This window comes from Aspergillus heteromorphus (genome assembly GCF_003184545.1).
Source record: "Aspergillus heteromorphus CBS 117.55 chromosome Unknown BO70scaffold_10, whole genome shotgun sequence".
Lineage (NCBI taxonomy): Eukaryota > Fungi > Ascomycota > Eurotiomycetes > Eurotiales > Aspergillaceae > Aspergillus > Aspergillus heteromorphus.
The window spans coordinates 320,881-331,459 of record NW_020290415.1 but is presented as its reverse complement, the minus strand read 5'-3'; the positions used below and the strand labels follow the sequence as shown (position 1 = coordinate 331,459).

The window sequence follows — 10,579 nt, the reverse complement described above, 5'->3', positions numbered from 1 at the left end:
GACTTCGGCCTGAAACCGCGGGTATGCGGAGATAAGGCGACAAGGCAAGGTGAGGGGATGGCCCATCTTGCTCCGCACACTATCCATCCCTTCCAGTCAGAGCGCTAGTCGTATCTGGAGGACCATCATTTTGCTGCTGCTAATCATGTAGCAATGCCTAAAAATCAGGTACTTTAGGCCCATGCAGCGCACCAACAATAAGAAGGATACCCCCACCTCCAGTATCTCCACTTATGAGAACCATGGGATCATCAACACCCCTAACCGCGGTCGCTCACTTCACCCCTCCTTATACCAGCGCCCTTCCCGGACAAGAGGACCTTGAATCTCCTCCACACATCACATATCACAATGCCACCACTTCGGTCAAAGGCTTTCATCAACGTTGACCTTGGAGAAGGTTACGGGAACTTCAAATGCGGCCCCGATGAGGAGCTGATACCCCTCATTGACCAGGCCAATGTGGCCTGCGGCTTCCAGTGAGTACTACTGCTCATCTTCTACTTTGGTCAAACATCGAGCTCATCCAGCGATGATCCCAGTGCCGGTGACCCCCTTATAATGATGGAAACAATCGCCCTGTGCAAGAAACACGGGATCACCGTTGGCGCACACCCCGGACTTCCAGACGTACAAGGATTCGGGAGAAGGGAAATAAAGCTATCCCCCGAGGAACATACCGCAAACGTCATCTATCAAGTCGGTGCGCTCCAGGGGTTTCTGGCTCGGGAGGGCGTGCCGCTGCACCACGTAAAGCCGCACGGAGTCCTCTACGGTATGATGTGTCGGGACTTGGAAGTGGCCCGAGCTGTCATAAAGGGAGTCCCTCCAGGCGTACCGGTAATAGGGCTTGGAGGAACATTTATGGAGCAGGCTGCTAAAGAGCTCGGAGTGCCCTTCTGGGCGGAGTTGTTTGGAGATGTCAAGTACCGGGCCGATGGAAACCTGGTCATTGATCGGAAGAAGAAACCCTGGAAGATCGAGGACGTCAAAGCCCATGTCCGGCAACAGGTGGAAGAATCGTCCGCGACGTCTGTAGATGGCACGACCGTCGAGATGGCTGTGGGAAACTACCCTGTCACGATCTGTTGCCATTCTGACTCTCCGGGGTGCTTGGAGATTGTCAAAGCCACCCGGGAGGTGGTTGACGCCTTCAACAAGGCTCATGGGTTTGCCTAAGCAGTATATCCAAAATCATGATACAGGATGCCCATGAGAGCACATATTTTCCACGACTGGCAGAAGTACTATGCAGTTGGGAAGCCAATAGACCAATGGATAGCGGCATGGATCCTTATCGGAAACGTCAGATTACCGTCAGTCGCATCAACAGCAGAGTCCAATAGCGTAAGGATCTCCCGTGCGTGTCGATCATCCATGATAAAGCCGGGCTGTTAGTGTGTGATGGTGAGCTGATAAGCATCCCACCTGGTCGAAGGGTGGTGGTGGTGCACTGGTGCTGCGTCCCTTGCTTTTCGAGATATGGCCAGCCTTCCATCGACTCAAGTAGCGTGAAATCGCGGCCCTCTGCCGTTGAGATAAGATAGTCCGCCCCCCGTAAGAAAAAGAAGCTCAATTCCATATGGATTTCCCAACACCTGCGGGAGCTATCCCACGGCAGCTCCAACAACCAGAACAATATGTCAGAAACATTCCAAATCTCCCCGCCACTTAGTCAAGGCGTGGGATATGGTATCATTGTTGGCCTTGGAGCGACCTTTGCCATCGGCATGTCGGGCGTGTCGTGGTTTCTCGGCCGGTACATGAACGAGGTGCAGGACTCGGAGATGTTCATGACCGCCAGGCACTCCGTCAAGGTTGGCCTGACTGCCTCGGCGGTTGTTTCGTCGTGGACCATCGCCGCCACTTTGCTAACCTCCACCACCTACGGCTACTCCTACGGCGTCTCGGGACCTTACTGGGTACGTCAGTTGCCAGTCCCTCTACCCTCTACTTCCTGCCACTGATATCTACCAGTACGCAGCCGGAGCCTGTGTGCAGATTCTCCTCTTCTCAGTCGCAGCCATCGAGCTGAAACGCCGAGCTCCCAATGCGCAGACTTTCCTTCAGGTCGCAAAGGTCCGCTATGGCACCGCGGTCCACGTCATGTTTTCCCTCTACTCGCTCGTATACCAGCTGATCTCCGCCGTCAACCTCCTCGTCGGCGGCTCCACCGTGTTCTCCGTCATGACAGGCGTGGACCGCAATGCCTGCTGCTTCCTATTCCCCATCGGGGTGGTCATCTACACCCTCATGGGAGGCATCAAGGCCACCTTCGTCACTGACTGGGTACACACCATGATCATCTACGTGATCATGCTGATGTCTGTCTTCGTGGTCTACTCCACATCAGACCTGGTAGGGTCTTCTGACAGGATGTGGGAACTGCTTCGTGAAGCATCAGCCCTCCACCCGGTGTCGGGCAACGCTGAAGGATCGTACCTGACCATGAAAAGCCCAGGTAGATCACACCATCTTTCTCTGTACAAATAAGTCAACTAACAACCACAAAAAAGAGGGTGGGTACGTCGGTCTAGTCTTCGTCGGAGCTGGCTTCGCAGCTGCCGTTGATTCCCAACTCTTCCAGAAAGCCATCGCAGCCGATCCTCGCAGCACCTCCGCCGGCTACATCCTCGGAGGTCTCTCCTGGTTCACCATCCCCTTCGTTCTCGCATCAACATACGGCATTCTCGCCGCTGCAACAGAACAGCTCCCCCAATGGCCCACCTACCCGAACACAATGAATGCCTACGAAGTCTCCTCCGGCATGGCAATGCCCTACGCGGCATTAGCAGTAATGGGAAAAGGCGGCGTCGTGGCGATCATGCTGATGGTCTTCATGGCCGTGACCTCCGCAATGTACCCCTCCCATCCATCCCACATCCATCCCTCATCCAAGCCCCAACCCCACTAACCCATCCAGGTCCTCCGAAACCGTCGCCACCACCGCCCTCCTCACCTACAACGTCTACCAAGCCTACATCAACCCCACAGCGAGCGGCCGCCAACTCATTCACTTCTCCAACTGGGTCGTCCCGATATTTGCCATCGTCGCCGCCGGTGTGGCCGTCGGATTTAACCACGCCGGCTTCAGCGTCTCGTTCCTGATCACCGCCATCGGTATCTTCGTCGACTCCGCAATCGTCCCCATGGCATGCACAATCATGTGGCGGAAACAATCTAAGACCGCGGCGTTGATCGCGCCCCTCGCCTCCTCTGCGGCAGGCATCCTGGCTTGGATCCTCAAAGCCTACACCGAATACGGAACCATCACTATCACCACTCTCAGCGAGAACCCACCCCTCGTGGCCGGGAACATGATGTCGCTTTGTGGGCCACTGGTGCTTACTCCGCTGATTACGTTCCTCGGCCCGGAGGACTTTGATTGGGAGATTCTCAAGACGCAGATTAAAAGTGATCAGCCGGAATCGGAGGTTGATATCCAGCATGAACTCGAGAACGAGAAGATTCTTCTTACAGCGAGAAATCGCTCAATCGCGATGAGCGTCTTCTTGACTTTGGCGTTTCTTATCCTCTGGCCTATCCCGATGTATGCGTCGGAGTATGTGTTCTCAAAGGGCTTCTTCAAAGGTTGGGTTGTTGTCATCTTTCTTTGGGCTTTCTTTGCCGCGGGAACGATCACCCTGTTGCCTGTCTGGGAGGCGAGGGACTCGATCAGAGCGTTTGTTAGACTGCTAACCGGGAAAAGGGTGATTAACGGAGACGGTGCTCCATACGCTGGTGAGGATGGTGGCGATGATCTCGGGGATCGGGCCAATACTGAATCCGAGAAAGGATTCTCGATGAGAGTGAAAGGGGAGGGTGCCTAAATGAACATCCAGTATGAGGAATGGCGCCACGACTGTTTATTATATATATTTTTACCGTCCATCTCATATCTCATCCATCAACTAAGATACATGACGGAAATCTTAGTTACTTTTCATTTAGGCACAGTATACAAAATAATTCTCAATCAAAACACTTCCTTATATATATCTCTCAGCTACTACAGCCCTTCTCAACGTGTCTTTCACCTAGGTCCTAGTCGCATGAGGGTGCTAGTGTTTATAATTCTCCATGAAGGATATCATGAGAAAGGCTATCCAGAGATTATAAACAACCTCTCAGTCGACTCGTCACCCCCCCCTCCTCCTCCTCCTCCTCCTTTTCAAAACCCTCCACTGTTTTCACACCAAATCTCCTCCCCAAAACAACCAACTGCGCCACCACCAACGAACTCCGAAAATACACCGGATCCCCATCCCCATCCCCATTCCCATCCCCAAACGCCTTCACCAAATTCTCCCTCACCCTTGGCCAATCCAAAAACCCCAATCCCTGAACATTCCTCTCCGTCACCAACCGCTCAAGGATCCCATGCACCGCCCCACCCTTCCTATACCGCGTAGGCCCAATATAAGGCTGTTTCATCCGCTCATACACCTCGTCCGTAATAAACGGCCTCATCGCCTCACGCAGGATATACTTTTCGCGGAAGTTTCTCTTCACAGGGTCGTATTTTATCTTCAGGCTGGGAGGGATTGTGTTCACGTATTTGGTTAGATGGTGGTCCAGGAAGGGTGTTCGTGTCTCGATCTGATAGACCATGTCGATGTTGTCGCCTAGGTACCGCAGGATGTAGTTGGCTAGGACGGACTTGGTCCATTGGTATTGGGAGGAGTTTAGTGGGTGCCATTTTTGGGTTATGTTTGCGAGGACTTTGGAGCTGAAGCTTTCGGCGAAGGAGGTTTCTGGGGCGCTGGGGGTGGTGGTGGCATTGGAATTGGAATTGGAGTTGGGCTTGGGTTTGGGCTTGGGTTTGTATGTCCACTCCGCGAAGGGGATTTGGTATACCCATTCTATTCGGGGGAATATGGAGCTCTGGTTGAGCTTTTCGGCGGCGTTGGCGTCGGTGGATTTGATTACCGTACCGGCGACGCCCCGGGCGACCATCTCGTCGGCGGCTTTCCACATTTCTGTCGTTTGGGAGATGGCGGCGTCTGAGGCTGAGGTTGAGGCCCAGGAGTAATCTGGTTCGAGGAGGTAGCTCCATAGGAAATCCCCGTAGCCGGCGAAGTGCTCGTCGGAGCCTTCGCCGGTGAGAATCACTCGCTTTCCTGCTGCGTGGGCCGCCTCGGCGAGTGCTAGTCGCCCCATTCCGTTGACGTCGGGGATGGGTGTTTCGGTGTGCCAGACTGTGTCTTCGAGTCGGGAGGCGATGGTCTCTTCGTCTAGGTGGACGGGGCGGAAGTCTACACCGAGCCATTGTGCTGTACGTTGTGCGATGTCTGGCCCTTGTTAGATGCAATGCAACTGGGCTGTTAGTATGGGGGGGGGGGGGGGGGGGGGCTCGTACCTGACTCGTCGAAACCGCTGTCCTTGTCAAATTGGACCGTGAAGCAGCTTAATCGTGAAATATTCCCGCTCGAATCGTCTCCCAGGCTTTCTCCTTGCTGCATTATATGGGCGGTCATTCCTGCGATGGCGGACGAGTCTAGTCCTCCGCTCAGGAACACTCCCACGCCCACATCTGCTCGGAGTCGCAGCTGTACTGATTCCAGTAACAGCTCTCGCACTCTGGCTACTGTATCGGCTTCGGATTCGGGGTAAGCGTCATGCTGTGGCATGTTAGAACCAAGATCACTTTATATCTGGGCCACTCACTCACTTTGCAGGGATAGTCGAGATCCCAATATGTCCTGACTTCACCCTCATTAAACCCCCGACTAACGAGATACTGCCCAGGTCTAACCTAGACAAAAATAAGCTATACTCAAATTGTGACGCGAGACAATCAAAGAACCTACCCTGTACACACCCTTAAAAAACATCCCAGGCCCATACATCCACCCCTTTTCCTGAAGACTCACAACATCCCACTCCGGCCTCCACCCAAAAGGCAAGAAAGACTTCATCTCAGTCGCGACCAGCAATCGCCCATCTACGACTGTATAGTAAAGCGACTTAATCCCATACCGATCCCGGGCTGCGATGAACAGTTTCCGCTTTGCATCCCATAGCACCAGGGCGAATTCGCCCCGCAAATGCGACAGGAAAGACTCCCCGTAGCGCTGATATAGCGCGATGACGACTTCACAGTCACACTGGCTTTTGAACTTGTATTCCGTTGCCAATTCGGTCCGGATCCGCTCGTCGTCGTAGAGCTCGCCGTTTACGACGGCGTGGATGGTGTCGTCGGTGTTGTGAAATGGTTGGTTTCCTGCTGGGCTGAGGTCGATGATGGAGAGGCGGACGTGGCCGAGACCTTGAGGTTGAGGATGGTCATGTGTGAGCGGGGTCTCTTTCATGGGAAGGCAACGTCCTCCTGACTTACCCACGCGCCTGTCGCCGCTGAACCAGTGTCCTCGCGCGTCGGGACCTCGGTGTTTGATCAGATCCAGACTCTCTCCTACCTGCGATCTCAGATCTGGAGCTTCTTTGGAAGCATCTTCTGAACCTGGACAGTTGGGGCCCCCGCTGAGAGCAAGAAATGCTGTCAATCCGCACATTGCTACCTTGATGTATGGCTGGTTTAGCCTGTCTCGATGAAAACTCGGAGCCTGAGCGGCGATGAGACCATCTCTCTTATACCACTCGGAAAGCTGAAGGCTCGCCCAGTGGGTGGGCTGAGGCGAATGCAGATGGCAAGGAATAAGGTGATAATGAAACCTAGTGATTTCTTCAGGAGCATTCACCGGAATTTGACTCGATTGCAGCTGTCTCCACACGCCCACCCCGCCATCAGCTCAGGACGTCGTCGCACAACGGCGACATGTTGTCTAACCTCGGGCATTACGATGTCGGAGTGTTTACGTTGTCCCTTGCGGGGGATCCAGAAAAAGAAAAAGCGCAAGGACTATCTTGAGCTTCAGGCTTGTGCCAGGGACAATTCCAAGTTGACACATAAGTAGCTCATCTGATGGTTTATGTGATATTATCAACGAGGTAGGCAAAGTGGGAGCAGCACGGACTACTAAAGCTTTTGTGGCCCGCTTACTTCGGTCCTCGACGTCCGAGAACAGAATTGTAGTTGAGTATACACCCCGGACAGTGATGAGAGTGTTAGTTTGTCATTGTATCTGACTATTTAGTACGTTTAGAGCTCTATCAGACTATTGACAAGCTGCAGAGGATCAGTGGCCGAAGCAAACGAACCCTTCCCAACCCACTTAGCCGCGGACTAAAGCACCATATACCTTGTCTGGATTGATATGATCATCAATCTGTCACGCAGACTTTCGGCTAGGCTTGGAATACCCATATTCACAACAGACAAGGAATGAGTTGTGGTGGACTACTTCCTCCTACGACTCTGCAGAAGGCACGGCAGCTAGAGGGGTACAGATCTCGGATCGAAGCCTCTTTTGGGTGGAGAGATGATTCATCAGGAACTTTTGTCTACATCCATCAGCAAGGAAAAGGCCATCGTGAAGAATACGTACGTCTCAGGAAACATGAATGGAGAGCAAAAGCTGACGAGTGCCATTGCCGAGCTCCATCCAGTGGATTTCAAGCAGGGGGTTGAAGCGCTTGAATTTCAGCATAGCGGTGAGACATGACGCCAGACAAGTCACTATCCCAACCAGGTATTTGGTCGGAACCAAGCAGTCCCAGCTTGGATCTTCTGATTGAGCCATTTTCCACTGGTTCCAGGATGATCTCCCGGAAAGTGTATCGGAAGATCGCGGGATATGTTCAATAAAGTTGCGGTTCTCGATATCCCGATAGTTTAGGGTGTTTGCCTTTGCACATGGCCTATGGTATTGCTCCCTTGCGTCACAATCCGATACCCACCTGGCTAGCGTCCAAACATATCGTTGATCGAGTGTTAGTTGCAGATCCGATGTATCTCGGGGTTTCGCCCAACGCTATCCGACAGTAGTGTTCCAGCACTTGGGTATCATCAGCTAAATGCAACAGGGATGAATAGACCTAGCAATGGAAAGATAGCCGAGAACCTTGGATCATCAACAAGATTGGTTTCTTTGAGCGTATCGCGGGAGAAGCAGCTTTCGAGGTAAATGTGTCTGACGGTTCTGCTGCGCCTAGAACAGCCGTCTTAAGTTGATCGAGAAGACCAGAGCTATCATGGTCTATGTTCCCGGGAAAGAAGTCAAGGAATGCCCACATGAGAAGCAGAATAACTTTGGACGCGTATATGGTGGCTCCATCAACTGCAGGTGGCTAAAGCGGGCTGATCTGGAGGTCAGAGGCAATTCGTGTATCGCCATGAGGTTGTACAAGGCAAGAAATCTGAGAGCTCACTGAAGATATCCTGCAGAGCTCATCACGCTTCCAATTGTCATTTTGCCTTCTTGAGGTCTCAATCATCCTATTGCATTGCACATCCCTTCACAAGCAAATCAATTATTTACCTATAAACCTCTGACGCGGCTCAACGTTGGATCAGCCAATAGGACTGGAGATATGAGATATTCCGAGATCATTGCTTGCTGCCACTGCTAATATATTCTGCCCCTCGATATATCGGGTAATTACCTGTTCGTCAAATCTATAACGGAATACGGCTCTTCGATGCAGTCATATTCTGCCTGACGAATACCCACAACTATGGATCGTGCGCAAGGAGCTTGCATTTACCGGGCCTGCTCGCTTTGTTGGCTTCCTTTTATGCTCAGGTGATAATGAGCGGAATAGCGACGGATTCAATATCCTTCGTGTGGCTATTCGATATGTTTCCGCTGACTGGTAGACCCAGATGCCGGTCGACTCCTTGCAGGGGATTTCGGGATCCGGGATTGGTGAAGATAGAACTTCCGCTATTTGCTCCCCTTGGTTTGTTGAATGGGTGAGGTACCTGTCACAGGCCTCCCATTGAAAGGTATTAACGGAGAGGTTGCTAGTTTCTAGGGCTCCTTATTCATGGACTTCTCCGTTGGCTTTCCTCAAGGTCCTTATGCACGACATTCTTTCAACTATAATGACAGCTATGACGAGGTCTAACGTCCCCCATTTGCAGCAGCTTGGGCAGTTCCGTGTGTTCCATCCGCGTTGGCCCTACCTTGCAAAGATTTGGTCTGTGCCATGGCCCTGAGAAAAGTCTCTAAGCGCTTTTCAAAGACATTTGTCCAATCGTCCAAGCCTCCTGGCCAGTACTCGGGCTTTTCGATAAGAAGCCACCAGGGCGGGGCACAGGAGAACTCTGCCGGAGCGGCATAGGTAAACTCCCAGTCTAAGACTCCAACAATTTGGGAATCTTTCACAAGAACGTTGGCTGGACGGAAATCATCACACCACACGCAGAATGGCCGTTTTTTGAGTGCCGAAGTTGTAAGTTTATCACACCTAGCGAGTCTGCGGAAGAGCTGTCTAGCAACATACTTTCGCCGGCAATCATTCGCAGAGTCTACCGCATCATTTCTCTGATGAACCAGATGCTTGATATGGAGCTCAGCGAGGGCTTCAAAATACGACGCTGCCGAGTCAAATGTGGCGTTCTGGTTCGGGAGCTCGGATCGAGGCAGAGTCCCTACTCGGACAAGCTCGTTCATACCAGCTGATAAGGGACGGCGTGTCACCTCCCAAGTAAAGTCATCCACCTGGTTAAGAGAGCCTATTCGAGGCAGAGCTAGAGTGGAGAGCTGCAGCAAAACACCCGCCAGCTGTCCATAAAGCTCCTCAAGCTTTTCTTCGTCAATATGTGGATCCAAAATCGGAGCGTCTGCAAGCGCAAGACCCGGTGTATTGAGAGCATCAACCATATCCCCATCATGATCAATATACTCCATCAGAACGAACGGACCAAGCCTCGACGGCCCCTCTGCTCCCCAATGCAAGACAAATGGAACAGGAATCGACGTCCGGTCATGGATATACCGCATCACGGCGACCTCATTGCGAATCTTCTCTTCGGGAAACATCGAGACCCCGGGCTGCGAGAATCGGATCATGGAGGAGCTCTCATCTCTGTACTTCATCCGCACACAGATGTTGAAGAAGCCCTTGCTGAGTGCCCCGAATTCGGTCACTTCGTCGGGCTCATGGTGTCTCCAGACAAAGCGCCCGAGGGGTCTCAGTAACTCGGGGTCTAGAAATCGACGCAGCCAGTTCTCGGAGATTTCTTCGCCTTTTTCCCATGCTGTGTCGTCGAATTGCATGCGTTGGTGCATGGCTGGTCTGGGTTTGATGGATTCCGAAATATATTGATTGGATGTGACAGGGATCGTTATGGTTGAGGTGAGCGTATTTCCCGGTTGGTATAGACGAGTAACTAGGTAAGTAGGAAGGCAGGAGCAATCAATAGGGGTCACCAAAACACCAATGCCGAGAACCCTTTGTCCTTCCTTGTCCAATGCACAGTCACATCATTCAGGCAGAGACGTCGATCATACAAATCAAGGTGGCGTGTCACTTTTCCCCTCTCAGCCCGACGTTTTTTCTCCTATGAGACATAAATCAAATCGTGGTGGTTAGCTTCCTCCAGAAGATTGATTGTAGGCAACCCCCAGTTTAAGCGCCGGCGCCACCCTGATACGGTCACACCCAGCGCACGTACATAAGCGCCGATGAATTAATTCCCCAGGATCACAACCCCGGAGAAAAGGAGATTACCACC

General features: G+C 52.4%; 4 protein-coding genes across 4 annotated transcripts; 2 read left to right on the top strand and 2 right to left on the bottom strand.

The window, feature by feature from the left end:
* Positions 1-211: 211 nt before the first annotated feature.
* Positions 212-1,464, top strand: BO70DRAFT_313757 (lactam utilization protein lamb). The gene is made up of 2 exons (XM_025540255.1): positions 212-479; positions 543-1,464. The coding sequence occupies exons 1-2, from the start codon at positions 352-354 to the stop codon at positions 1,177-1,179; spliced, it is 765 nt and encodes a 254-aa protein (XP_025399879.1). The 5' UTR covers positions 212-351; the 3' UTR covers positions 1,180-1,464.
* A 60-nt stretch (positions 1,465-1,524) lies between these two features.
* Positions 1,525-3,830, top strand: BO70DRAFT_335445 (sodium:solute symporter family protein; the record flags this gene model as incomplete). The annotated part of the gene is made up of 4 exons (XM_025541058.1): positions 1,525-1,922; positions 1,978-2,461; positions 2,517-2,859; positions 2,924-3,830. The coding sequence occupies exons 1-4, from the start codon at positions 1,641-1,643 to the stop codon at positions 3,828-3,830; spliced, it is 2,016 nt and encodes a 671-aa protein (XP_025399878.1). The 5' UTR covers positions 1,525-1,640.
* Positions 3,831-4,113: 283 nt separating this feature from the next.
* On the bottom strand, positions 4,114-6,512 carry BO70DRAFT_386858 (asparagine synthetase B family protein; the record flags this gene model as incomplete). Its single annotated transcript, XM_025545857.1, has 5 exons — positions 4,114-5,291; positions 5,360-5,621; positions 5,672-5,755; positions 5,811-6,268; positions 6,338-6,512. The coding sequence occupies 5 exons, from the start codon at positions 6,510-6,512 to the stop codon at positions 4,114-4,116; spliced, it is 2,157 nt and encodes a 718-aa protein (XP_025399877.1).
* Positions 6,513-8,894: 2,382 nt separating this feature from the next.
* Positions 8,895-10,419, bottom strand: BO70DRAFT_361551 (phosphotransferase family protein). Its single transcript, XM_025543072.1, has one exon. The coding sequence runs from the start codon at positions 10,131-10,133 to the stop codon at positions 8,964-8,966; it is 1,170 nt and encodes a 389-aa protein (XP_025399876.1). The 5' UTR covers positions 10,134-10,419; the 3' UTR covers positions 8,895-8,963.
* Positions 10,420-10,579: the final 160 nt, after the last annotated feature.